General features: G+C 38.8%; 3 protein-coding genes across 4 annotated transcripts in view; all 3 read left to right on the top strand.

Annotated features, from left to right (window-relative positions):
• LOC144658209 (uncharacterized) overlaps positions 1–26701 on the top strand; it is a 53545-nt gene that overhangs the window by 3775 nt on the left and 23069 nt on the right. The window lies entirely within an intron of this gene.
• The window catches only part of LOC144658221 (uncharacterized), a 92020-nt gene continuing 71191 nt past the window's right edge, over positions 5873–26701 (top strand). The window contains exon 1 of one of the 2 annotated variants that reach the window (XM_078518607.1): positions 5873–5899. The gene's annotated coding sequence lies outside the window, so the exon portion shown is untranslated. Of the gene's footprint in view, positions 5900–19031; positions 19049–26701 lie in introns of those variants that run through there. The other variant, XM_078518606.1, reaches the window with a different exon arrangement.
• Positions 6865–26452, top strand: LOC144658023 (uncharacterized). Its single transcript, XM_078518351.1, has 4 exons — positions 6865–9829; positions 10663–11761; positions 17001–17162; positions 24342–26452. The coding sequence occupies exons 2-4, from the start codon at positions 10696–10698 to the stop codon at positions 25760–25762; spliced, it is 2649 nt and encodes an 882-aa protein (XP_078374477.1). The 5' UTR covers positions 6865–9829; positions 10663–10695; the 3' UTR covers positions 25763–26452.

Below are 26701 nucleotides of genomic sequence, written 5' to 3'. Positions count from 1 at the left end.
TTATAAAAATTATCCAGAAGGGTCTTACTATACTGGTCTCACCAGTGTAGCAAAGTAAAAATGAATGTCTGCATGCACATTTCCAAGAAGTAGGTTCAGAAGAAATCAGGGTCCCCTATAACTCTTTGAAAAATGGAATCACAAAAAATATTTGGCTTTTCAAGGGTCATCCGTCAAGAATAGTTCTTAAAATGTTTTCACGTTCACGCAAAAATCATGATGATCCCTGTTTAGACTGTCACGCTCGGAATGTGTAAGACCTGGTATTGCGTCTGTCAAGATCACACAAGCGGCAAAATAGCTGACAAAAGCGCTATCTGTTTAAAACCCAACAACAGAGCTAAAACAAAGATATAAGCTGATGTACATTTACTAGTACTTACTAAATAGTCAGAAATTAAGTCGTGAAAAGGAAGATGGTTCACGATTTACGTCTAATTCAACTCTTCATTCACGGGTCACGTTTGAAAAGCAGTCACATGCACATGAAAAGATTTTAAAATTGGGAATCACGAACAAATAAAAGTCCAAATCACTTTTCACGGAAAAGAAATAGCCTCAATCACACTTCATATAAAAAGTATAGGGGACCCTGAGTAATAAATGTTCGCAATAAAAGTTACCTTATTACATGAAATTTTGGCGACACGTTAATTTCGCGATTTTGAAATGCGCATATTTCGCGACACTTAAATTTTACGATTTTGCAAAAAATGTGTATTTTGAATCACTTTAATTTCGCGTTCTTGAGTAAGACACAATTCACATTTCCTCGGCAATATTATTATAAGGAACAACAACATCAAAATTAACAAAAACGGGAACTAAATCTCGCCAATAGCAACCAATAGAGCAGTTCTCACAATGTCTACAAGTAGGTCACGCTTGTTCGTGCATGAGTTACTGTTCTTGAGTCAACTGACGACAACATCCATTTACATTGAAAATTCCTTCCTTCAGTGGTACTTAACTTACTTTTTCTTGATTATTGACATAATGTGAGTCACATAATTTTCGCGTCAAGTTATGTTCGCGACACTTATTGTTCGCGTCATTTTTATTTCGCGATTTTTTTGGAATCGCGAAATTAACGTGTCGCGAACATTTCATGTAATAAAGACACTTTTTTCACAGAAGGGTGCGCTGGCAGGATTTGTGACCGAGTGCTTGTGCTTTATTTATGGCGAACGAGAGAGACAGATCAAACCAAAAGGAAGTTGGGGAGCACTCCCGGCTGCACCGCTCATGTTCATCTCACTCCACGCTTATCCTGCCAGCTACGTGGGCTAAAGGGTGCACCAAATCCCTTTTGTCATAACTGCAATCCCACAGTCATGTCTTTCCCTTAGTTGAGGAGTCACCGGAAACACTCGCTTTCCATGGCTCTAGTTTTGGTGTTTTGTTATAAAATTGTTTATACCCCTCAGTTGAGTTTAAAATGGGCCGTTACTTTTTTACAAATAAAATAATGTCTTCTTTAAAATTTTCCGCATAATTGTTTGGTTAAATTATTTCAAATTTCTCTTTCTTAATTCTGAAGTTGTTGTTTCAATTTATTGCACCACTGTTTTAAAAGTGGGCCAAAATGACTTGACACTACTTATTATTTATGTTGTTATTTAATCTGCTCCAGGTGTTCGATTAGTTAGGAAAGCACAATATATGGGACGATTGTAAAGAACTCAAACTAGTTTTGAGTTTTGTATTTCTCTGTTTCAAATTATCAGAGTGAATATGAATCATATAAAAAAATGTTGGACTAAAAATAACTTTCCACCACAACATAATTTTATGAACCGGATAGTTGTCACTAGTGATTTTGCTGGCAAGAAAGAAAGTAATGAGCTTTGTTGTGGGAAAATTTTGTGTAAATTATATCTTAATATCCTCTGGCAAATTTGATAAAACTGTGGCATTGTGTGCGATATCTATCAGGTTCAGTACGTCGGGTATTACCAGATAATTTATAAGATGTAATTTTTTAGTTTGTAACATTTCACAGGGGTGGGGGGGGGAGGGGGAATCTAAGGTGAGGGCTTTCCCTACTAGCTCAGAGCCTTGCTGCTCGAGGCTTAAATGGGGGGGGGGGGGTACTCCCATAAATTTCGGATAGGGGTGTGCCGCCAAGGTTCTTAAACCCTGACCCTATTTAAGGATAAAGAAAGCGAAAATTGATACCCTTTTTAAGGCCCAAAAACCGAAAAATGACACCCTGTTCAAGGAGAGAAGAAGCGTAATAACGGCTAACCGTACACGGAAAGACACAAATCTTTATAAAATCGCTTTACTAATACCTGAACAGAACAGTCAGTTTTAAGAAACCTTTTTTTTTTGTTTAGCTGGGCGTTTCTTTTAGCTAATAGAATTTAGGTACCCTATCTAAGGATAACACCGGGAACACATTGCCAAAAGGAGCAAAACTGATACTCTATTTAAGGACCGAGAACCTCAAAAACCATACCCTATCAGGCGGCACATACCTACCGGTATATAGGCCACATATGGGAGTACCCCCCCCCCGGGGACATTGCTCATTTAGGTATTTAAAAGGTCCTTCAATTAAAATATCTCAAACAGACACGCCTTATGGAGATATCATTTTCCTGTTTTAGGCAGATGACATGTCTTTCTACCGGGGCCCAGCCCAGCCAAAGGCTGAGGCTGGCGCCACCGATCATAAAATGCAGTTTGTGTCGTTGTTCAATGTTACATTGTTAGGAATATATCGCTGACTTGACTTGAGATATATCGCTGGCTCCTTACTTCTGGGAGTAGGGCTTTCCACAAGTTGCTCGAAATTTCCCAAAAAGTTGCCCGTAATTTCTCAAAAAGTTGCTCAAAAGTTGCTCCAAAAATCTAAAAAAGTTGCTTCTGATAAGAAAAGTTGCTCGAAAGTTGCTCCAAAAATCCAAAACGCTGCTTCTAATCAAGATAATTTCTTTAAATATATGCTAATTTCCTTTTGAGGGTTAGATTTCTAAACAAAAAATAGATTTATAAGCAGTGTTATGCAATTTTACAGCAAAAAAAGTATCTAAATAACATATCAAGGGGAAAATTTGTAAAATAATGACGTCATGTTTGCTGAGGAGTTTTTGTAATGTTTTAATGCAGAATTAGCCGAAAGTTGAAACGTCTTCAGACGTTTCTCGAAAATCTTCGTCAAACTTCGTAAATCTTCGGAAACGTTCGTATGGCCTTTGAACAACACTCGGATAATCTTCGGAGATCTTCGGTCTGGAAATTGCTTAAAATGCAACAAGTTGCTCGAGAGGAAAAAAGTTGCTCGAAGGGGAAAAAGTTGCTCGAAACATGAAAAGTTGCCAAAAAGTTGCCGAGCAACTTGTGGAAAGCCCTATCTGGGAGTGCTCGCTGGCTCATTGAAATCTTATCCGCCATTTTGAAAAGCACTAGGCATGGAGGACACTTTTTGGGGAACGAGATTAAAATTATTACTCTTTTACATGTAAAAGTATAAACCTTAGCTTTTAGCTAGTTTCCTTAGTTTTTGGCAAAAAGTAACAAGCTCTTTGACTTTTGTCTGTAAAATGCTCTTGTTTACATAGTTTAGGCGGAAAAAGCTCGCCCGAAAGTTTTACTACAACGCAGGCCCTTGGCGTTTGACCGCTGTGTCTATTTATGCAATCCCGTGTCCCACCTATTGGGCCCCGGTAAGTTCCACGTAGTGGTTCTAGTTGGTATATGAAACCTTTCCCTCTACAGTAAAAGTATACGAAAGGGGTGCCTTTTCTGTCAAAATGTTAACCTCGGGTGGAGCCTCCCCGTACGCATACCATGATAAAATAGTTGCTCTTTAAGACATTTTAAAATAATTTGAATTCATATCGTCGTGTATTTTCAGTGAGTGATGAAAAAACATCACATCGTTAATTGACCAGCAGGGTCTGTCCCCAGTGGGGGGTACTCTGGCTTGTAAATAACGGGGTTGATCAAAGGATTTTTTTGGGTTTGAAATTTTCGAGTCGGGATTTTTTTGGGTTGGAAAATTTGGCAAGTATTTTTTTGGGGGTGACTTGATTTAATAAGGTGGCTCGTACCGGTTTTTCTTGCGTGGGAAGTCTGGTAACTAGCGCGCGCGTCACGCTTCATACCCACGAGTCACGCGCGAGATTTGAAAAGGAAAACAAACATGGCGGCCGAGTGCGAGGTTTCTTTTCTTCATTTTAAGATAAAATTCCGCGTTCAACTCAAGTTTTTTCAACAAGAACATTTTAAGTCAACTTATTGTTCGACAGTCAAAATGTTTTCGGATCTCACTGCTCGAGTTACAAAAGCAAATTCGCATGTGCTACGATCGATCTTGTCGGAGATCGTGAGTCAATTCCACTTTTTTCGTTTCAGCTTATTTGAGTTCGCTGTCAAACACATGATTATTCAGACAAAGAAATACTTAAAAGTAAGACGTGAGAGGCACAACCGGCGCCAACTGAAACTGGCTAAATCCCATAAAATCCTGAGCCGAAAAGTTTCACAGACAAAGCGAGGGGAAGTCCACGCGTGTTGCGCGCGTATGTGCCCGCAAAGATCAGCGGTAGTCAGAACTGAGCATAAGTAAATACCAAACTTTTAAAATCGAAATTTTAAAGTGCGCGGAAACGCGCGTGGGATTTATTGAGTTCGCGAAGGCTTTAGCAAGAAAACTAACCCGATGACCCCCATTTTTTATTGCCCTAATATTTTCCTTTTATGTAAAGGAAACACCAGAAAAAATCTAAAAAAATTCTACGAAAGGAATTTTTAATTACTTACAAATTGCCCTTTTTTGCATTTGCAAAAAATCCGCTTCGTAGAATTTTTTTAAAATAATTATACAGTTTCTTTTTCATATGCCAAAAGTTATCACGAGAAAAAAAATGGGGGTCATCGAGTTAGTTTTCAAGATATAAGCACCGGAAGCAGGAAAAAGGGTCCTAAAAACCATTGCCTATCGTTGCCATGGTAACCATTGATGACGTAATTGTTGCTATTTTAGATCAACAACACAATGGGTAATTTAATTATACAAAGATTTTGTAACGATCTTTAATTAATTTTTTGGCCATTTTCTTCCAAACGTCACACAGTCAAAAACCTGAAAACTGGTACGAGCCACCTTATTTTTTTGGGTATTAAAAACGAACTAAAGTGCCTTGGCGCGGCCTTGGCGAATTTATGGTATGATAAATAAACAAACACGAGTGTTCAACTTTTTTATCATTTTCTTTGTGTTATATTTTTGCCCCTCCTGGCAATTAAGGGGTAATTTGACAAGGGATTTTTTGGGGGGGTTATTTTTGGTCCAGGGATTTTTTTGGTAATGTCAGAAGACTTAGGGATTTTTTGGGTCCTGAGTTTTGCCTCCATTCGCTCATCCCCGTCATTTACAAGCCGGAGTACCCCCCCTGGGGGTCTGTCCTTTCTTTTTCAGCGGTTTCATGTGATCAAGAGTGATATAGGGATGGACGCTTTAATTTTTGAGGGGTGGGGGTGGGCAATTTATTCTGAGTAAGAATTTTTTTTTCATTGTTGGTATTTGCAAGAATTTTTTTTATACCAACATAACCCCCCTCAAAGATTTTTTTGTAACATCCATGTTTAGCAGGTGGGGTTTGTTTTAATTTTTCCCGTGCTCACTTGTGAACGAGTTTTTTTCCTCCTACTTTTCTTGTCAAAATTGTGTTTTTCCTTAATGACCCCCCCCCCCCTCCCCTCCCACCACCTGTCATAAATGGACGATCCCGAAGGGTCAACCGGGGTGGGAAAAGTCTTTGTTGTATTGTATCGAGTAAGACTGGGTACTAGGGAGAGTTGTGTTTTCAATATGGCCGCCTTCATCTTGCTTCGATCGTAGTTTAGAATGCTTTGCAGCTCTTTTATCGACTGTTTTGCGTCAGTGGAGGTAAGTAAAACATCATAAGGTGAATAAGGGCATGCGTGAAAGGTCAGAATTTTTTTTTCTTGAGGTTGAGGGCTTGCCTTTACTCATTAGAATTATTCGGAAACGGGCTTTGTTAAAGTCTAACATTTTGCTTGTGGTTTAAGCTTAAATACTACAGAATGAGTCTGTTGGCAATCCTTCTGACCATTTCATAATCAGAAAAATATTTCAGGCCTCTCTCTTTTATTTTAAAATAACTCATTCCTTTGAAGCTGGACCATGCTAACTTTTGAGTCATTTTTCAAAGTTTCTTTATCACCGGCTGCCTGTAGAAACACCGTACCGGGAGAAACAGACCTTAATTATCTGGCCTGGCGCACCCTACTGGTGATCAGTGCTGTAAATTTGACTTTAAAATGCTGTAGTTAAGCTGTCCAAATTGAGATTTTGTTAAGATTTGAACACAACTTTAAACTATCAAAGAAATTTTTTCTAGAAGACTTATTTTCTTTTTAAAGTGTATCTTGACGAAAAATAATTTAAAAAACACTGTTGAAAACGGCTTTTTTTGACATGGCGCGTAACATTTACGGTCTAACATAGGCACATTTAGGATTTCTCGACTTTAATAAGGAATACAGTAATAAAACTTCATAGAGAGAATCTTTAACCTATGTACATTCTGAATCTTGAAAAAAAGCTCACCTTATAAAAAGCTGAGGACCTTTTTTTCACCTGATCACTTTTGCGACCCACAAGATGATGTATTCACGTGCATTCTAAAACTCGCTTGTTCTTTCTATCCACTTATCTTTGTGTTTCAAAAACACCATATCTCTAATTGACATAAAATCAGCTTTTTGTCAGTCATAGCTTTGCCGAGATAATACAATCCCTTTTCAAAATAATACTAGATTTTCGATGTTAGACCATCGTTTCCTAACCACAAAAACGCTCTTTTCCGTGCTAAAACCGTGCCTAAAGTGTACCTAAAGTGTGCATAAACTGTGCCCAAACCGTGCTTAAACCGTGCCTAAAGTGTGCCTAAACTGTATCAGAATCGTGCCTAGACTGTGCCTGAACTGTACCAAAACCTAAATCGTGCAAGAGAAAATTTCTCGACAAGAGTTCTGGTCCGAAATCAATTTTCAGTTGTCAAGACAAGGTAAGGTTTGTATTTACATTGTGTAACTTTAAAGTAAATTTCTATAATAAAATGAAAAGTGATCAGATTAGAAAACTACATAGAAAGAAGTCAAAAGATACAAATAAATTGCTTACCTTAGAGTTTATTTATTTACTTAAGATCTACAACTTGCAATTGCGGGTAGATGTGCCCATCCTTCACGAAAAAAAGAAGCTCGCTATGAAAGGATGAAAGATTACTTTCTTTGTAACTGGTTGTTTTATGCAGCCAAAAGTTATACGTTAAGTGAAGGCATTAGGTCAAACCGTCTGAAGTCAAATTGAAGCGCAAATATCGAGCGATACTTGATCTTTTGTAAATGTTGTAAAAACTGATGAGTTATGCTTGTTCTATTGAAATAAATGTTGTTGCAATCAGAAGTCTCAAAGTCTCAACTAAAAAGCTTGCATAAATCATGAACCAAAGGAAAACAGGGCGATATTTCCCTCTGCTTCAACAGAATGAACCACACCAGCCGGACTTTTCTTCTCAAGGATTATACTTTCAACCGTGAGAACCAAAGCTTCTGATTGGCCAGTCTGTAATTGCATTAAAGTTAAGTAAACAAAGTCTGTCAACACAGACACTTCATCTAAGGCTCGTCTAGCTAGCATGCAAATGCAGTTCTACGATTTCGTTGTTGTGTAAAACAAGTTTTCCAGTTAAATGTACAATTATGTAACAGAAATTGTGATGGTAGTTCAATGCTGTCAACGAGGTAAAAAGCCATCAGCTGATATCAAGTTTTAATGGTCTGGAAAATGGAAATCACCAAGTACCTATCCTGTTGGCTTGTATATTCAGTACAAGCTGCTTGTCACGCAATGAAATATTTGCTAGCAAGATCATGAATTGAAGCAATCGTGAGTCTGATAGCACGTACAAACATTCTTTATTTTTTTGCCACTTTCACAACCTGTTCCAAGGTGTTAGGAAACATTTTCATTCAGTGAAAAAGAAGAAAAATCAAAACGCATTCTTAACGCTATCGTCTTCGACATTTTACCAATTAAAATGCGCTGAGAAAATCTTTAAGTTCGTTATTGTTGCTAGTACATTCACAATGCATTGAAATCTGGCGTAAAATGTGCATACTCTGTGCCTACAGTGTTCCCAAATCGTGCCTAAATCGTGCCTGAACCGTGCGTTAGTTGTGCATGAACTGTGCCTAAACTGTGCCCAAGCCGTGCCTAAATTGTTTTTATGCACACAAACCATGCAATTCGCCGAAGCACGAATATCGTGCTGTTACGGTCGTGTACACCAGTAGCGTGCGCCAGGCCATCTAGTATCATAACTTCAGCTTCATGATTTCATAAAAAAGTTATTCTCTACAAAATTGAATTCTTAAAGGCCCATTTCCATCCAAGATTCTTTGCAGTCATTTGTATGTGATTTGGTTTTGCCCAATAAATAAGGCCAATTTACATGTGCATGGTGTGGGAGGTGCGGTGGCCTAATGGTTAGCGCGCTCGCCTCCGAGTCAAACGGCCCGGGTTCGAGGCCTGGTCGGGGCGCTGCGTTGTGTTCTTGGGCAAGACACTTTACTCTCACAGTGCCTCTCTCCACCCAGGTGTATAAATGGGTACCGGTGAATTTACTGCTGGGGGATAACCCTGCGATGGACTAGCATCCCATCCAGGGGGGAGTAGCAACACTCTCAGTCGCTTAATGCTACGGAAACCGGGATAAGCTCCAGCCTGTATGGGCCACTAGGCTCGAAGCAGACTTTACCTTTACCTTTTACATGTGCATGGTACGATTTTGTCTCATGCGACATGCTTAAGACAGGCCTACGACATGAATTGTGTCATGTAAAAAAAAAAACCTACAACTCGCTTACAACTGTCGTAGGCATGATGTAAGCTTGTTGCGTGAGACAATATCGTACTGTGTAAATCGGCCTTTATTGGTGTACTCTGATTGGCCAACTATTTTTATCTGGCTTTATCAGATGCAATACTCGGCAAACAACTCAAGCGTTCCTATCAAGGGTGAATTAATGAATTCATTAATGGAATTTTTTTTTCCTTCAACTTTCTATTCCTTGAATTGAATATTTCAATGTTTAAACAGCAACTTGATTCAAACTCGAATGATGATATTTTTAGTCATGCGACAAACGTGAGAATTTGGTCCCCAATTTGCATAAAATGGGTCAACGACATTTTCCCCACTTTTCCTCCATACCACCCCAAAGAATGGATTTGCCCTATGACTGCCCTCTCGAAATTCCAAGTTTGCTTTAGACACTAAACACAATTCAACCCTCCAAGTTTATTTTTTTTCCTTAGTGGCCATTTGGCCACCGACTGCCCAAGTTTGGTCGCCAGTGAAAAATTTTAGTCTCTTAAATATTAAGCAGTCACGCTTTCAATCCTTCTTCACAATTTTAGTTGCCAGGCTGACAACTTCAGTCCCAATTTAGTTGCCAGCTCCAAAATTGTCGTCGCCATGGCGACTAAAATGGTCATAACGTGGAGGGTAAGAGGGTTGTAAGTTACCGTATTTATTCGATTAAGCGCCCTGGGCGCTTATTAAATTTTTGGACCTTGACGGTGGGCGCTTATTCGAGGTGGGCACTTATTCGAGGTGGGCGCTTATTCGAGGTTGGGCGCTTAATCAAATAAATACGGTATATAGACTTTAGTAGGGCATGTTACATGCTTCTTCCTCCATTAATAATAAAAATATAGTCTTTCTCTAAACTTGTACCAAGTTCAATGCAATAATTTATTATCTTATGGCTTCATTTACTTTTTAAGGTACAGGGTGTCAAGTTCCTATTTTTTCCTATTTTTTGGCCTGCCTCCTATTTTATCCTATTTTTTCATGAAATTCCTATTTTTTCCTATTTTTTAAGGGTTTTCCTAGGTACACAGAAACATTGTGAAATATTTGAAATGAAATTGTCAATAAAATTGATAAATTCTTCAAAAAAACTGAAACATCATGTCAAAAAAGACCACTTTAAAGCCTTTATGAGTGATTTTCTTCTGAAACTCGTGCCCAGACTTTCTCAGTGCTTTTGATAGCATGCAAAAACTTTTTTATTTTCTCCTACGCGTTTCGTGTGACTAGCGCACACTTCTTCAGGGAGTTTAACAATACAATCAAGTATACCTGTATATATACCTAGATACAATTCTGCATTTCGCAAAAAACAACACCTACGGATATGCATATACAAACCGCTAAGTAATGCGTCTAGGAAACAGGCGGAAAAATATTAAAGGTGTGACATACTTTGAGTGTGACATAACTATTTGGGGCCCACAGTTTAAGCTTATTAAACTAATGAAATTTGGAATCTGGTAATTATTGTAGGATGAGTTGTGCTCGGTCACATAGGTGGTAACACTTGTTTTTGTTTATACGCAATACATTGTGGATGTATGCCATTGCGCCTGTTAAATATTAAAGCGTTGGGTTGTGGAACAAAGTTGCTGTTAGGAGTGTTAAGAGGATAGAACTTAAAGAAATCCTACTATTTTTTCCTATTTTGAGGTGGGAATTCCTATTTATTTCCTATTTTTTGGACATTGTCATTCCTATTTTCCTATTTTCTAAGTGCCATTTGTCACTTGACACCCTGAAGGTATTACCAGAGGAAACATCCCCCTGATCTGATATGAGCCTTGACAAGAATCAGGGAGGAAAACTAATGGAACATGCAAGATCACATACAGGAGAGAAACCTTTTGAGTGTAACCAGTGTGGCAAGTGTTTTGGCCAGGCAGGAAACTTAAAGCAACATAAAAGAACACACACAGGAGAGAAACCTTTTAAATGCAACCAGTGTGGCAAGTGTTTTAGCCAGGCAGGGAATTTAAAGCAACATAAAATAACACACACAGGACAGAAACCTTTTAAATGCAACCAGTGTGGCAAAAGTTTCAATCATACAGGAACTTTAACTAAACATCAAAGAACACACACAGGAGAGAAACCTTTTGAATGTAACCAGTGTGGGAAGTGTTTTAATCAGGCAGGAACTCTAATGCGTCATAAAAGAACACACACAGGAGAGAAGCCTTTTGAATGTAACCAGTGTGGCAAGTGCTTCACTGGGTCAGGGAATTTAACACAACACAAAAGAACACACACAGGAGAGAAGCCTTTTGAATGTAACCAGTGTGGCAAGGGTTTTAATCGTTGGAGAGATTTAAATAAACACAAAAGAACACACACAGGAGAGAAGCCTTTTGTGTGTAAGCAGTGTGGTAAAAGTTTCCGTCATACAGGAATACTTAACCAACACAAAAGAACTCACACAGGAGAGAAGCCTTTTGAATGCAACCAATGTGGCAAGTGTTTTAGTCAGGCAGCACATCTTCAGCAACATAAAATACTTCACTCAGGAGAACGGCCTTTTAAATGTAGCCAATGTGGCAAGAGTTTTAATCGGGAAGAAAATCTTAAGAAACATGCAAGATTACACATGGGAGAGAAGCCTTTAGACTTTAACCAGTATGGCAAGAGTTACAGTCAGGCAGGGACTGTAAACCAACGTCAAAGAACACTTACAGGAGAATGGCGTTTTGTTTGTAACCAGTGTGGCAAGCATTTTATATATGAAGGAGCTTTTATGACTCATAAAAAAGAACACACAGAGAGGCCATGCATGAACGGGAAGGAGGATAATTACTTTAGCATCTCTGAACTTTTAAGTGACATTAAAGTAATCAAACAGGAATGAAAAGAAGTGTTATCGAACATCTACCTTGTACGTATGTGATGTGATGATGATGATTAATGGGTCAGTTGCTTTAGCCAAGGGAGAACCCTCTACTTATTGGTAAATTCTTGAAGGAGCTATGTCATGAACAACACATCCCTATCATGTCTTAATCTTTATCAGTCGAAGCCACCCAAGTTTTTGTGGGTGCTTGCTCCCACTATGTTTCCGTGTACGTGGCATATATTGTGGCTTTGTGGCTTTACGAGAGTTGTCAGGTGACTCTTCAACAGTCATGCTGGTCGTCTTTTAACTCTCACGTTCTTTGAGAACATGATCTGTCTAAAGAAGAATTTCACCCAACATGTTGACAACAGTTTTTCAGATCTTGCAGTTAATGGCCTAAGAAGATAGCTTTCTTACCAATAAATACTTTGGGTCAGACTTGTGACATTCTTCCGGTATCTCTGGAATCCACTTGGAAGTCTTCAGATCAAATAATTATTTTGTTTGCGCTATTACCCGCGTTAATCTGCTACCATCTCGCGGAGTTATACACTGGCTATAAGTTTTTATCCGATTGTTTTGTTCGGTACATTTATCTTATGTTGCAATTACCTTTTTTCCCTTTATTAACTGCCCATAGCCAAAATTTTAATCTCTTAGTGCTAGGTAGTGTGACATGTGTTATCAGTTTATTTTGATGCAGTGCAAACAACAACATTTCAGTAATTAATTCCTTTATTCATGACAATAAGTTTCCAATTTTCCGCGGTAAGGGGGGGGGGACTTGATCTTATTAAAAAAAAAAAAAAAATAAAAAAAAAAAAAAAAACCCCCCAAAAGGCAGGAGAGAGAAACTGTAAAATGGTCTATTAACATGTACCGGTAATGTCTAAGTTGGAAAGCCTCACATGTCCGCACCCTGGACTGGTTACATTTCTTTGTTGAAGTTTTACTACTTAGAAAACTATTTTATATCCTTCAATTTAAAATTAATCCAAAAGATAGATTGTGACATAGCTCCATCAAAATACTTAAACAAACTAAGAATTATAATTAAATAAAAAGTTGTTTGTTTTAAAATTTTATAAAATATTTCGTGGGGACACCTAGCCACAAATAAAATTCATAAAGAAAAATTTTGCTTGTCCTACTTCTTTTATACTGATTATATCTCCCCCTGCCTCGTCCCCAGTCGCTCGCAATCGTTGGGGGGAAGTAAGTGAAGCCCATTCTCGTCCCCATAGCCCTTTCGTTTTTCCTAGCTGGCTTGGCACGAGAAAACGGAGGGCTCTGGGGAAATAGTATTTTTGAATTAATTCGAATTTTTTTGATTGGCTGTTTGGAACAAAGAATTCCTAAACGGAAGTCAAAAACATAACGTCTCTCTCAAACATTCTTTTGAAACGTCATGACTGCATACATGACGACCGGAAGTCCTAGAATCTAGGACTGGAAATTCTCTGTCCCCAGAGCCCTTCATTTTCTCGTGCCAAGGCTCAGCCGGCTAAGAGAAACGAAAGGGCTATGGGGACGAGAATGAGTGAAGCCATGAGCCAAGCGGCCCACACTGCTGGGTAGGATTTTTTTTTTGGGGGGGGGGGTGGGGGGGGAGGGGGGAAGAGGTGATCCAAAAGGGATATCCATTTTAAAAAACCATACCTAGAACTGAACGTATGATATTTCCAAGGCACTAAAGTTTTAAATTATCAACAGCCTTGCCAAAACGGGGTGTTAAAAAATTGAGCTGTTTCTAGAACGGGTATCATTTGAATGCAAATTTTGGGTTATTACTTTGGAGACCTGGGTGTACATACTTGAGTGCCCCTCCCCCTGGGAAACCATGGAAGAGTTTCTGGAAATTTCCCAGGCAAACGATTTCGTACCCAGCCGTAAGTGCTCTATGGTCACATTCTCCTCCCCAGAGCGCCCCGCCTCTGGGGCACGAGGAACAGATGGCGCTGGGGTCAAATGATTTGATTGGCTTGATTTTTAACAAAGAGAATTTAAATCTAACCAATCAAATTGATCAACCATAGTAAAATCTACTTAAACAAAGGCATTTTAAAATGGTTGATTTGATTTGCTAAATATAAATTTCCGCTGTTAAAGATCTAGCCAATCAAATTAATCATGTGTCTCAGAGCCACTCTTTCCTCCTGCCCCAGGCTCAGCCGGCTATTAATGACAGGCAGCTCTGGGGACGAGATAACCTGCTCACCGCCGCGAGAAAAATAACGCCTGATCTCAGGTTAGGGACGAGAATGTCCGGCGTTAGCCCGGGGGGGGGGGGGTACTCCCTATAATGGCCTATACGGGGAGGCTCCACTCGAAAAGGGTACCTTTTTCAGGCTTCAGGTATATAAAAGGGTAGGGATTTCACAAGTTTAGGTATATGAAAGGGTATGGAAATCTGTCATTTAGGTTTTTAAAAGGGCCTTTAATTAAAATATTTCCAACAGATGCAATTTATAGCTGTATTAAGCGCTACATGAAAATGATAAGAAAACGTCGTTTTCTATGTCTATGCCAAGTCTTTCAGGTATATGAAAGGGGTACGAAAGGGGTACCATTTCTTTTAAAATGGTATATAAAAGGGTAAGGGGTTAGAGCTCGGGGCGGAGCCATCCTGTATAAAACTTTTTTGAATGCCTCTCCCCCCCCCCCCCTGGAGGGTTAGTGAATGCATGGTTCACCTGGCGTGCGTTTCTCAAAAGACCCGAGAACTTAGCTTCAACTCAGTCCCGAAAACTTTTTGGGGCTGTTTTCGGGCGCGTTTCTCGGGTTCAGGAGGGAGCGGTAAACTTAGGCCTGGGCACCAGTGGGCGAATAAGGGCAAAAAAATCCGAGGTGTCTGGCAATCGTGACGTCACGAGTCGGCTGGCCCGGGAAGTTTAAACTCTGGTAAACAAATGGCTTCCCCATGAGTGTTTTAAGCGGTTGTAATCAAACAGATCATAACAAAAATCATGAAAGGATCGTTGGCATGCTGAATCTTATATACGAGAAAGGCGTTTTAGTTCAAATTTGGCTAAAACACAAAACCATGAAGAAATTAAAACAAAAAAGTTCGTAATCGATCGATAGGGATCGCGATCAAAATGTTACGATGTTGCGCTATTTCAAGGCCGATATCTATCAAACCCAAAGATGTACACCACGGAGAGAACGATATGAGGTTGAAAAAATATAAAACTTTAAATAACCGAAAACATTAAAACGTTAAAAAGCTTTCTTAAAATGATCAGTGACTTTAATCACAGCTCACTGGGGGTACTGGCTGCGTAGTTTGCGTGATTGCCGCGAAAAAGCAAATGAAGAAATAGGCACAAAAATGATGAAAGCGCTTCTAATGCAAACCCATAAGCCAAAACACGGCTTTTTCAGTCTACATTTGCTGTTGTGATTTGCTCAGTATTTCTAAAAAATCCTTACAATAATCTAAAAAAGTATATCTACCGTACTCGGCGAGGAAATTATTGCGGAGGCTGACGCGAGCTTCCCTCGAAAACAAATATATATGATTTACAAAAAGACATCGATCGACTTTATAAAGAGACGTAAGAAGTTTTCACAAGATCAGGAAGACCCTAAACTGCTAAAAGATCAATATCAAGTATTGACCTGGTAAGTGATTTAACCAATAAAACTTTTTTATAAGATGTAGTATTCGTAGGAGATCGATAAGCCACCATACTCGTTTTTAAGCTGGTGTAGCCGTATAGTTAACGGCGAAATTGCTTCTAGAGCCAATTTTTCAGAAAGTCGCTTCAGAAATAGAAGCACCATTTGCAATTCTTAAAGGCTATTGACACATGGACATGGTTTTAGACCAAAATTCGTCCATTTTATTAAAAATTGTTCTCAAGCTGTTTCCTCGGGCGTCCGCACCGTTCAGTTCATCTCGGCTGCAAACTTCAAATTTATTTTTTCACTGAAATGACAAGTCTAATACGGATATATTGAAGGCCGGCCCTAAATAATTTAACAAGATTTAGGCAAACCTTGGTTAAACTTGAATATTTTACAGCAAACCCATTTAGAAGGTGCATAACAGCAGAGGTAGAAGACAGAATTAGCTGCTTGTCAGAATACTTGGATGTAAACACATCTAATTTGGTCACTCCAAAGCCATACTTGAGACTTTGTTAGGATTTGACTGACTTTGTAACTTCTTTCATTCTTTGGCAATCACCAATTCTTGTAATGCAGATTTATCATGCCTAGGGCCTTTCCAACTACATACTGCAATAGAAATGTGCATGTTTTCATCATTTTTTATGCTCATTTGTTTATACCATTGATATGTTATTCCCCAGTTATCATTGTAATGCAAACTAATTCAAAGAAGGATAGCCATAAAAAGGCAAACTAGTCAACCAACTGAAAAAAAATTCAGTGTAATTGCCCACAAACACAATAATATAAAAACTTCTTTCACTGAAGGGAAAACAAGCCCAGGGAAGAAAATGGCAGAAACTTTGCAAACTCAGAAAAGGAGACAAAAACATTGCAGTGAAACTGGAAAGAGTAATTTTTAATACAGTTTTCACAATGACATTTCAGCCCCGACCAGTGGGGCATTTGACCGTGCAACTGGCCCACATAGTGGGGAATTTGATCAGACTAATTGACTGATACATAAATGCAAAATAATGCCTTTGGTGAGAATGTACCACCCAGGGGTTAAAAATTGTAAACAAATACTGATGTAACATTGGAGCCTCATCCAAAATCAGCCACTGCTGAAAACAATTTACAAAACGCCTCCAATTATATCATACAAAAGAGGTAAATTGCTCAAAGCCATACTCGACAGAGCAAAACTTTAAAGGCTTGTGCGTCGCTAACGTAAAACCACAATAGGGGAGCCTGTGTAGGCCTGTCAATGCCTTTTTTAAACGTTTTACAAGCGAGAGCCACTTTTCTATAGAAGAAAGGCAAAGGTAACAAATGTTGCAAATTCTGTTATATTTTTTTTGAATAGAAAAATGCTCTAATCCATGAATGTCATAGATAGTGGTAATAAATTTAAATGTTTAACAATAGATCTTGGAAGGGAGTAATCCCCTGGAGCAAAAGAACACAAGAGGGAGAAATTATCTTGCTCAGGTGGTAAACCTGTGATCTAGCTTTGAATATAATTTGTAAAAACCAGAAACTTTACTCCATAATTATTTTCATATTTACTTTCAAGACATATTTGACAAGCATTTAAATACGTAATATCCAATTATCCGTCTGAACTTCTCCAGCAAGCATTGTTGATGTAGCAGATGAAGATGTTGAGGTTGATAAGAAATGTATCAGGGAAATGTGGTTGCCAGTTGATTCTCCCTTGCTTTTTATCTGTGATGAAAACAAATCTTGGGAACGTCCCCCAAGAATGTCTTGTCCTGTAGGAGGAGCAGCAGAAGGTTAGCATTATTGCAAAATATATAGTCGAAGGTCTCATGATGTAAATTAATGCAATGTAAATTTGTCCTAAGATTTGTGAAAAACATTAATTAAAACTTTTAATTTGGGTGAAAATATTGTTTTTTGGTCTATTATCTTACATTGAAGGAAGTGTACAATGTGCAATAGAAGGATGTACAAACATTTGTAAAAAACATCAAAAACATTAAGGACCCTGCAAGGAATGTATGAAGTCAAGATCACATTATCTTTTATAAGCAAAAATGACATGGAAAAGTTTAAGGTGTACAACATTCATCAGTTGCACCAGAGATCACCGCGCCAACCAAATTGACAAATACAGTAACTACGAAGCCAAAGAAATTTTCATGTCCATTTTTAAATTTGGTGACAATGAGGTCGATCACCAGGTGATCATGAGTACCTGGCCAAATAAAACTTCAGACAAAATACTTAACTTATAACTCAAGCAGTTACCGTATTTACTCGAATAAGCGCCGCCCTCGAATAAGCGCCGCATTTGGGACAAAAGAGTTAATAAGCGCTGCCCCCGAATAAGCGCCGCAGTCCCGATGCGGCGCTTATTTGAGGAAATCCATTTGACATAAAACAGCACAACAAAGCAACTCTAAAACAAACTTGGACACAAAAGCGATGTGTTGCAGCTCAAAGTGATTGTTTTACCCCTTGCTCATTAGTTTTTCTATCCAACATTCTTACAATACGTAGTTCTGTAAATGTTGTGAAGACCTCGATCTTTGCCAGGACAAACAAGGGATTAATACTGACAATCAAACGACGTTATTTTCAATTACTGTAAAAGATTAGATTCTTTGTGGCGTCCAAATTTTAAATAAGCGCCGCACTTGAGGCGCGAAAAATTTAATAAGCGCCGCGGCGCTTATTCGAGTAAATACGGTACTAGGAATTTGGGCAGGGCCACTTATTTGCATGTCATTGAATAAGAATAGCATCTATTGTGTTATGCCTCGTTCTATAAAGAGTGCCGACACGGTGGACCGAAGTGGCCCTGCATTCTGTAGTTGCTCCGAAATTTGCAAGCTTAGCACAACAGTCAAAATAAGTAATTCAGAGGCTTATTGAAATCATTGAATAGTTCCAAGTAAAATCCAAAAATGAGTAGCCTGTGACTCCTTATTAACTGGTAATCATATTTGTGATAATATTCTTGTTTTCTGTATAAAGTTTCTACAAAACAGTTTGAGCAGAAGTTCATCAAGATGATCAAAGATCGACCTCCAAATGGACTGATCATTTTTAGTGTTGATTCTACGGAGCTATCTTTAAGTACAATGTTTTCTTGTGTGTATAACCTTTTCTGAGACCAAGCTTTACATTCCTTCACGTTACCGATCACAGAAAAAAAGGAATTTTACCGTGCGAATAACTGGAATCTACCCCCCGAATTTTCACTTGCAAGGCTCGGCCCGAAATACTTTGAAATGCAGTTTTTGCATTATTTAACGGTAAAAATTAAAATCCACCTACCTCTGAAGAAAGAACGAAAACAGCTACATGTGTTGACCGAAATACAACACCATTTGAAGCTGGAATGAGTAGAAAAACAGCTTGAACCAGTTTTATCTTACATTGGCTACGCCGCCATTTTCGAAAATGTTTTAGCGTTTTCACGCTTCGATGGTCGTGACGTCACGATTGCCCAAGACCTCGGGACAACCGAGCTGACGAGTTTACCGCTCCCTCCTGCTCGGGTTCGAAGTACCTACCGTGGAGACCATCCGCTGACCATAGTGCCTGTGGGCTCTGGGTACGACATCGTGTTTTCAATATGGCCGCACAACTTGCTTCGATCGTGGTTTGAATTCTTTGCAGCTCTTTTATCGACTGTTTTGCGTCAGGTGAGGTAAGTAAATCTTCATAAGGACATATGAATAGTAAAATTACTAGGGCAGGTTTTGTAACTTAATTAAGGGATTGAGAATTATACTTCTACACACTTAGTTACATATTTTGTATAATTTTATAGTACAGAGTGATTCAGTTGGCAAATTTTGCAGGCCTCTCTGATTTCTATCAAGGAGTTATACTTACAAATGCAAGATAATATTGTACAAAGCATATTCCAGTTTTATATTGTTATTCAGGGAAAAGTCAGAAAATTTAAATTTCCTTTATTTTGTCAGAGAAATCTTGATGAAGCATTCCAAAACAATTTGCGTTTAAAGTGCGCTTGCTCTTTCTTACCTTTACATTGGGACAAACACTTAATATATAAACTTGCTTTGCCTTTCGCAGAAATATTTTGCAGCTGTGACAACCTCATCACAGTGCATACTGCCACAATAATTATTTTCGAGTGCAATCCTTTCAAAACACAATAGCTAATCAACAAATTTACAAATTATGTATTGTTATCTGGTATCACAAAGGGCATGGAAATGTGGATTGTCGCAAAAACCTATGATTGCAAGCGTAATTTGTCACCTATGATATTTAAATGTAATCAAATGTTATACTCGTAAAATTAGGAAATAATTTCACTTGCATTTTGTCAAAATTCTAATAATTTCCCGAGCCTTTAAAATTATTTCCTTATTTCACTCGTCACCATTTGATTACCCATACTAAACAGCAGTGGCGGATTTAGGGGAGGGGCCTGGGCCCCCACCTAATTTTTAGGCCAAGTAGAGGCCTATAAGTGCCGCTCCCCCCTTATTTCAGGCTCTGGATGATCAACCCCTGTCTTGGCCCAGAAATGTTCTGGCCCTTATAGTGGGGCAGCACATTTCTTATTATTATTTCTCCTAGCTTTCCTCTAGGAGAATAAGGCCAAATTATTCATATTAACCAAATGTTTCTCTGTCCAAAACAAAATACAGTTGAATACAGATCCTCAATACCTCCTGATAACTCACAAGGTTATTTTCTTACTAATTTTACTCTTGATAGCTCAACCTGAAAGTTTTTTATTTCCCTTAATGCTTTGACTTATCAGGACTCAAATTTATACTTTCTTCAAACTTTGCACCAAATATTATTAGTTTTCAGTGGCTGACAGAAATGTCCCATTTCATTTTAGGATAACCAAGAGGAAACATCTGCCTCTTCATATTTATTGAAAGAACACTGAACTGATTTTAAGCCTAAAGGCAACATGCAAGATCACATACAGGAAAGAAGACTTTTGAAGGAAGGAGGAGGAAGGAGTCCTTTAACTTGCGAGCAGTGTGGCAAAAGTTTTAGTCATGCAGTATATTTGAAGCAACATAACAGAACACACACAGGAGAGAAACCTTTCGACTGTAACCATTGTGGAAAGTGCTTTAGTCAAAAAGGGGACCTAACACAACATAAGAGAACACATACAGGAGAGAAGCACAAGAGTGTAACTATTGTGGTAAAACCTTTAGTCTTCCAAAAATACTTAAGCAACATAAACGGAAACACACAGGAGAGAAGCCTTTTGAATGTTACCAGTGTGGCAAGTGTTTTAGTCAGGCAGGGAATTTAAGAAAATATAAAATAACTCACACCGGAGAGAAGCCATTTGAATGTAACCATTGTGGAAAGTGTTTTAGTCAGAAAGGGCAACTAACACAACATGAGAGAACACATACAGGAGAGAAGCCATTTGAGTGTAACCATTGCGGTAAAACCTTTAGTCTTTCAATAACCCTTAAGCAACATAAACGAACACACACAGGAGAGAAGCCTTTTGAATGTAACCAATGTGGCAAGTGTTTTAGTCAGGCAGCTAATCTTCAGCAACATAAAATACTTCACTCAGGAGAACGGCCTTTTAAATGTAGCCATTGTAGCAAGAGTTTTACTCGGGAAGAAAATCTTAAGAAACATGCAAGATTACACATGGGAGAGAAGCCTTTTGACTTTAACCAGTATGACAAGAGTTACAGTCATGGAGGGACTGTAAACCAACGTCAAAGAACACTTACAGGAGAATGGCGTTTTGTTTGTAACCAGTGTGGTAAGCATTTTATATATGAAGGAGCTTTTATGACTCATAAAAACAAACACACGGAGAGGCCATGCCTGAATGAGAAGGATGAGGATTGCTTTAGCATCTCTGAACTTTTAAGTGACGTTAAAGTAATCAAACAGGAATGAAAAGAAGTGTTATCGAACATCCTTCAATTTAAAATTAATCCAAAAGATAGATTGTGACATAACTCCATCAAAAGAATTAAACAAAGTAAGAATAATAATAAAAAGTTGTCAGTTTTCAAATTTCATAAAATATTTCATGGGGACACTTAACCACAAATAAATTCACTTAGCCACAAATAAATTCATAAAGAAAAATTTTTGCTTGTCCTACTTCTTTTATAATGATTATATCTCCCCCTGCCTCGTCCCCAGTCTTTGGGGAAAACAAGGGAAGCCACGAGCCAAGCGGCCCACACTGCTGGGTAGGATTTTTTTTTTTTTTTTGGGGGGGGGGGGGGTGGGGAGGTGATCCACCATACCTAGAACTGAGCGAAGTATGATATTTCGATGGCACTTAAGTTTTAAACTATCAACAGCCTAGCCAAAACGGGATGTTAAAAATTGAGCTGTTTCTAGAACGGGTATCATTTGAATGCAAATTTTGGGGTGCTACTTTGGGGACCTGGGTGCACATACCCACCAGGACATACCTGAGTGCCCCTCCCACTGGGAAACTATGGAAGAGTTTCTGGAAATTTCCAAGGCAAAACAATCTCGTACCCAGAGCCGTAAGTGCTCTATGGTCACATCTCGTCCCCAGAGCTACTTGTCCCTCCTAGTCAGCTGAGCCTGGGGCACAAGGAACAGGTGTCGCTAAGGGCACATGATTTGATTGGCTTGATTTTTAACAAAGAGAATTCAAACTGACCTAGCTAATCAAATCAACCATAGTATAATCTACTTCAACAAAGGGATTTTAAAACGGTTGATTCGATTTGCTAAATCTGAATTTCCTTTGTTAAAGATCCAGCCAATCAAATTAATCATGTGTCCGCAGAGCCACTTGTTCCTCGTGCCCCAGCCTCAGCCGGCTATTAATGACAGGCAGATCTGCGGACGAGAATGTCCAGGATTAGCGAATGCATGGTTCACCTGGCGTGCGTTTCTCAAAATACCTAAGAACTTCTCAGTCCCAAAAACTTTTGGGGCTGTTTTCGGGCACGTTTCTCGGGTTTGGTTTAAGAACGGCTGCGAGGGAGACTAGAAAGTGATAAATGATGATAAATACATTACGTACCTACACTGGAGACAATCCGCTGACCATGGTGCTTGTGGGCACTGGGCGCTAGTGATTTGTGTTTTCAATATGGCCGCCTTCATCCGTGCTTCGATCGTAGTTTGAATTCTTTGCAGCTCTTTTATGGACTGTTTTGCGTCAGTAGAGGTAAGTTAAACTTCATAAGGATGAATGTAAAATTACCAGAGCAGGATTTATAACTTAAGGGATTGAGCATTATACTTCTACACACTTTAAAGTTACATTTGTATTAGCTATTAAAAATATACTACAGAGTGATTCAGTTGGCAAATTTTGCAGGCCTCTCTGATTGCTATCAAGGAGAAATACTTACAAATGCAAGATAATATTGTCAATAGCATATTCCAGTTTTGTATTGTTATTCAGGGAAAAGTCAGAAAATTTGAGTTTCCTTTATATTACTTCCGAAACAGGTACAGTATCAGGGATCCATATTCGTTTTTTCTCCAAGTCGTCAGCCGGGCAAGTATGCAAGATGACATACTTGCCCTGGCAAAATTTTACTTGCCCGTTGAAAAGTGAAGAATGGCGACCGTACAACAAGTAAATGAAAAGTTGACTTTTTTGTTATTATCACATGTATGTAACACTGTGTATACATGAAATCTTCAAGACAACGAATCTGTTTTAATAAAGTTTGATTCACAAGTATTTGTTAATGAGACTTTTTACTTGTCTACCTTGGCTGCCGGTTTACAAATTTCACAAAACATCACGCCCCCAAGCGGCTTGCGATGTTGCGGAAGCGTATGATGCGGGCACAAATGAAAGCCAGGGCCTCTTCGACTGCAACCATGGAAGAAAAGAACGCTTTTGCTCTTCTTATTCATATTTGGTTTGTTTTTCTGAAGTGTTAACATTGCTTTTTTTTCTTTGCTGGCGGCGCCAGACCAAGATAACGGCAAATTTTGATCAAAACATCAGCTGATGCGATCGCCTCGTGTTTTCGCGGATGCAGCTGCAGTACAAAATATCAGCGGTTGAGAGCTTGAAAATTGAGCCTGCAATGATTTCATTGATGGAAAATACCGCATCAGCCAAGATGGCGGCCAAAATTATGATTTTATCGCGACAGAAAGTTGCAAATTATGTTCTGTTTTCGAAAAGTTATGAATGGATGACAAGTGGTCAGAACGCAAGTAACTCATAAGAAAACTTAATAATTGTTTTTTTTTTCATTAAGTCAAACTTAAGTCGTCCAGCGGACGAGTTTATGTAATCATTTGGTCGTCCATACGATGTTTTAGTCGTCTCGGACGACCGGACGACTGCGAATATGGATCCCTGCAGTATGAGGTCCTTGGTCCGTGACTTTTTCGAATATGATTCAATATTTCCTTGATAACTAAAACAAAAGTGGCCGTAATAATGAGGTGGCCGTATTAACAAGTTGGCCGTAAGGCTGGGTTCCACTGTAATTGTTTAACAGCAATGGCGGATCTAGGGGAGGGACCCGGGTCCCCACCTAATTTTTAGGCCAAATAGAGGCCTGTAGGGCCGAGAAAAATATTTTTAAAAGTGCTGCTCCCCCCCCCCCTTATTTCAGGGTCTGGATGATCAACCCCTGTCCTGGCCGGGAAATGTCCTGGCCCTAATAGTGGGGCAGGACATTTCTTCTTATTATTTGTCCTAGCTCTCGTCTGGGAGAATAAGGAATTATCATATTAATCAAATGTTTCTCTGTCCAAAACAAAATACAGTTGAATATAGATCCTCAATACCTCCAGCTAACTCACAAGGTTATTTTCTTACTAATTTTAGTCTTGATAGCTCAACCTGAAAGTTTTTTTCCCTTAATGCTTTGAGTTATCAGGACTCAACGTTATCCTTCTTCCAAACGTTGCACCAAATTAGTTTTCAGTGGCTGACAGAAATGTCCCATTTCATTTTAGGATAACCAAGAGGAAACTTCTGCCTCTTCATTAATTCTCAGGAAGCGAAATTAAGCCTAAAGGCAACATGCAAGATCACATACAGGAAAGAAGACTTTTGAAGGAGGGAGGAGGAAGGAGTCATTTTACTTGCGAGCAATGTGGCAAACGTTTTAGTCATGCAGTATATTTTAAGCGACATAACAGAACACACACAGGAGAGAAGCCTTTTGAATGTAACCATTGTAGAAAGTGCTTTAGTCAGAAAGGGCACCTAACACAACATAAGAGAACACATACAGGAGAAAAGCCATTTGAATGTAACCATTGTGGTAAAAGCTTTAGTCTTCCAATGACACTTAAGCAACATAAACGAATACATACAGGAGAGAAGCCTTTTGAATGTAACCATTGTGGAAAGTGCTTTAGTCAGAAAGGGCAACTAACACAACATAAGAGAACACATACAGGAGAGAAGCCTTTTGAATGTAACCAGTGCGGCAGGTGGTTTAGTCTGGCAGGAAATTTAAGAAAACATAAAATAACTCACACAGGAGAGAAGCCATTTGAATGTAACCATTGTGGTAAAAGCTTTAGACTTTCAATAACACTTAAGCAACATAAACGAACACACACAGGAGAGAAGCCTTTTGAATGTAACCAATGCGGCAGGTGTTTTAGTCTGGAAGGAAATTTAAGAAAACATAAAATAACTCACACAGGAGAGAAGCCATTTGAGTGTAACCATTGTGGTAAAAGCTTTAGACTTTCAATAACACTTAAGCAACATAAACGAACACACACAGGAGAGAAGCCTTTTGAATGTAACCAATGCGGCAGGTGTTTTAGTCTGGCAGGAAATTTAAGAAAACATAAAATAACTCACACAGGAGAGAAGCCATTTGAATGTAACCATTGTGGAAAGTGCTTTAGTCAGAAAGGGCAACTAACACAACATAAGAGAACACATACAGGCGAGAAGCCATTTGAGTGTAACCATTGTGGTAAAAGCTTTAGTCTTTCAATAACCCTTAAGCAACATAAACGAACACACACAGGGGAGAAGCCTTTTGAATGTAACCATTGTGAAAAGTGCTTTAGTCAGAAAGGGCAGCTAACACAACATAAGAGAACACATACAGGCGAGAAGCCTTTTGAATGTAACCATTGTGGAAAGTGCTTTAGTCAGCAAGGCAATCTAATACAACATAAGAGAATACACACAGGAGAGAAGCGATTTCAATGTAACCAGTGTGGCAAGGGTTTCAATCGTAAAGAAGCGTTTAGGAGACATGCAAGATTACATGCAGAAGAGAACGCTAATGATTGTAACCAGTATGGCAAGTATTTCAGTCAAGCAGGGCATTTTGAACAACATAAAGAGAAACACACAGCAGAGACAACATGTTTCGATGAGGAGGATGACAATTGCTTCAGCATCTCTGAACTTTTAAGTGACATTAAAGAAATCAAACAGGAATGAAGCCTTATCATAATGTACCTTAATGTGAATATGTATGATGTGTATACATGAAGTACTTAAATTAAAGGAAAGTTTGACCAAACGAGAAGTGTGACACTAGTACTGTGGAACAGTATACTGTAGCTGTAGAGTATCATTGTAGAGTGTAGTAATGGGTAGCAGAGGTCATGATCTTTTCATATACAAATTGTATAATTTATATTCCACATAAAACATCATTAATTTAGTTTCAAATCACTTTACCTTGTGTGTCTTGCTACCCCCATTGTAGTTTATTTCAAGCAGAACGCAAGATACGTATTTTGTACATGTGCTCCTGTGAAGGGTATGGTTTTAAAGCAGTTAGATTTTTTTGTCATGTTCACCTCGTTCCTGTTTGTTAGTATGATATGTAGCCGTTTTCTGTTGTGGTAATCATACAGTATTGCCCATATATGGAACACACAGTCATAACTTGTAAGATCGGAATAAAGTTAAAGCATGTTGTTGTAATTGAAGTTCTAGTCACATTTTGACTATATTTACCCGCTACAAGTCTGGGATGGAGATGGGGATGGGTTTGTTTGTCAACAAGTTTTCATTTAAAGCTGGAAACTTGAAGCTTCAAACTGTAAGATCCTTTCATGAGCAGAAATACATAATAGCAACTCTAAAACAGAAGGTTTGTAAAGCCTCAGGAGGGTCTAGATCACTTTTGACAAGAAAATAAAATTGCCATTTTTCAAACCAAGATAAAAGGTGTTTAATTAGCCAGATAGTGAAGAGCCCTAGGGCCCAGAATAAACTAGCCAATCAAATCATGTGTCCCCAGATCCACTTGTTCCTCATGCCCCAGGCCCAGCCAGCTAAGAAGGACAAGGGGCTCTGGGGATGAGAATTAGCCTGTGCATGAGAAAGAAGTGGCGCTGAGGACTCATGATTTGATTGGCCTGATTTTAA

This window comes from Oculina patagonica, chromosome 6 (genome assembly GCF_052425735.1).
Source record: "Oculina patagonica isolate OP01 chromosome 6, crgOcupat, whole genome shotgun sequence".
Lineage (NCBI taxonomy): Eukaryota > Metazoa > Cnidaria > Anthozoa > Scleractinia > Oculinidae > Oculina > Oculina patagonica.
Note: the sequence above shows the minus strand (reverse complement) of the source record. Positions and strands in the feature narration are given on the sequence as shown.

Bases quoted from the DNA above. Each gene is read 5' to 3' on its own strand.
- LOC144658023 (XM_078518351.1), top strand. From the start codon at position 10,696: ATGAGCCTTGACAAGAATCAGGGAGGAAAACTAATGGAACATGCAAGA. The intron at 11,762-17,000 runs GAAAAGAAGTGT...GAACTTCTCCAG, and splicing joins TAAAGTAATCAAACAGGAAT to CAAGCATTGTTGATGTAGCA. The intron at 17,163-24,341 runs GTTAGCATTATT...ATTAATTCTCAG, and splicing joins TGTAGGAGGAGCAGCAGAAG to GAAGCGAAATTAAGCCTAAA.